Source organism: Malania oleifera, chromosome 13 (genome assembly GCF_029873635.1).
Source record: "Malania oleifera isolate guangnan ecotype guangnan chromosome 13, ASM2987363v1, whole genome shotgun sequence".
NCBI lineage: Eukaryota > Viridiplantae > Streptophyta > Magnoliopsida > Santalales > Ximeniaceae > Malania > Malania oleifera.
Genome location: NC_080429.1, coordinates 14,967,933 through 14,969,272, shown reverse-complemented (window position 1 = coordinate 14,969,272; position 1,340 = coordinate 14,967,933). Strand labels below are relative to the sequence as shown.

The following is a 1,340-nucleotide window of genomic DNA, read 5'->3' as shown; positions in this document are numbered from 1 at the left end:
ACTTAATTAAGTACCCATGATGTAAAACTAATGATATTATAATATGAATCTACATACTCTCAACTCATCAACTCTGTTGCAAACAGTAGCATACGTAAGTACGTACTAGTGCACACGCACATTCCATCAATCAATTCACAATAGCTCCTCTTATTTACTTATTTCTAGTTAAGACTGCTACAGCTATATTAAGCACCAATGTCACTGATCCATCATCGGAGCTCTAATGGGTGATTGATGGAGGGCCGTGCGGTGGCCAGCTCGGCTGCGGTTTCTTAGGTGTCGGCTGTGGCTGCTTCTTAAAAGGAGCAGTTGGAGGCGGCACCGGCAGTTTGCGAGGTGGCTTTGGAATCGAGTGTTCGGCATTCCCCACCGGAGGGTGACCCGGGAAGTGACCGCCGTGAGGTGGGAATAATGGCTTGTGCTCTTTCGGCGGTGGTTTCACCCCTTTAGGCAGCAGTTTATCTACCGGCCCAGTCGGTGGTTTGTGTTCGACCGGCGGTTTGTGTGGCTTGGGCGGTTTGACAAGTGGGGTTGGCGGCTTCTGTCCCAGCTTTGGGGTTTTGGCGAAGGTTGGGTGCGGGTTGTCCAATGGAGGAGGCTTGCGGCCGTGGGGAGGTGGCAGGCCGTGCTCCGGCGGTGGTTTGTGGGGCAAAGGGAGAGGCTTGCGGTGGTCATCGGCGGGTAGAGAGTTGGCGGTAGTGGTGAAAAGAGCCACCACTGCTAGGAGCAACAGCAGCAAGCACTTGGTGGCGGCCATAGTGGATTAATTAAACTTGGGTTGGTGATGAGGGGATGAAGTTTGGAGATCGGAAGGCGTCCATTTTATAGTGGGAGTTGACCACTGGGAATGCGACGCGTGTTAACGCGTCTTCAGCAAATTTTTCCTTCACTCCTACTGGGGGAACGCTTTCCGTGAGGAGAAGAGTGGGCGAAGGGTCCCATTGAGTTGAGAAGTTGGACAATACGCATCGGAAAACGTTACCGCCGATTTCCTTTTGCTGGATTTCTTTAATTCACTTTTGTCCTTTCCATTTTTTCATCATAAAAGTCAAGCTTGTGTTCTCACCGGTTTATCTTTTAAAAAAAAAAAAAAAATTAAATAATATTTTTTTAGAAAAATAATTCTCAAAATGATTCTGATGTAATTTCGTTACTTGATCCAACGAGATTTAAACAAAACTCGAAATCTCGCTGGTTCATCCAGCGAGATTTGCTTTAAATGTGAAATTATAAATGATTAAATAATTTTACATCACGTTTTCAAAAAATGATTATGAATCAATAAATGTATGGAGGTTTGTTTGTGAGATATTTTAGGAATGTCATTTAATTTATTT

At 45.3% G+C, this 1,340-nt stretch overlaps 1 protein-coding gene across 1 annotated transcript; it reads right to left on the bottom strand.

The window, feature by feature from the left end:
* Positions 1-223: 223 nt before the first annotated feature.
* LOC131145700 (uncharacterized) lies at positions 224-760 on the bottom strand. Its single transcript, XM_058094898.1, has one exon. The coding sequence runs from the start codon at positions 758-760 to the stop codon at positions 224-226; it is 537 nt and encodes a 178-aa protein (XP_057950881.1).
* Positions 761-1,340: the final 580 nt, after the last annotated feature.

Excerpts from the sequence above, each read along its gene's own strand:
- LOC131145700 (XM_058094898.1), bottom strand. The coding sequence starts at position 760 with ATGGCCGCCACCAAGTGCTTGCTGCTGTTGCTCCTAGCAGTGGTGGCT.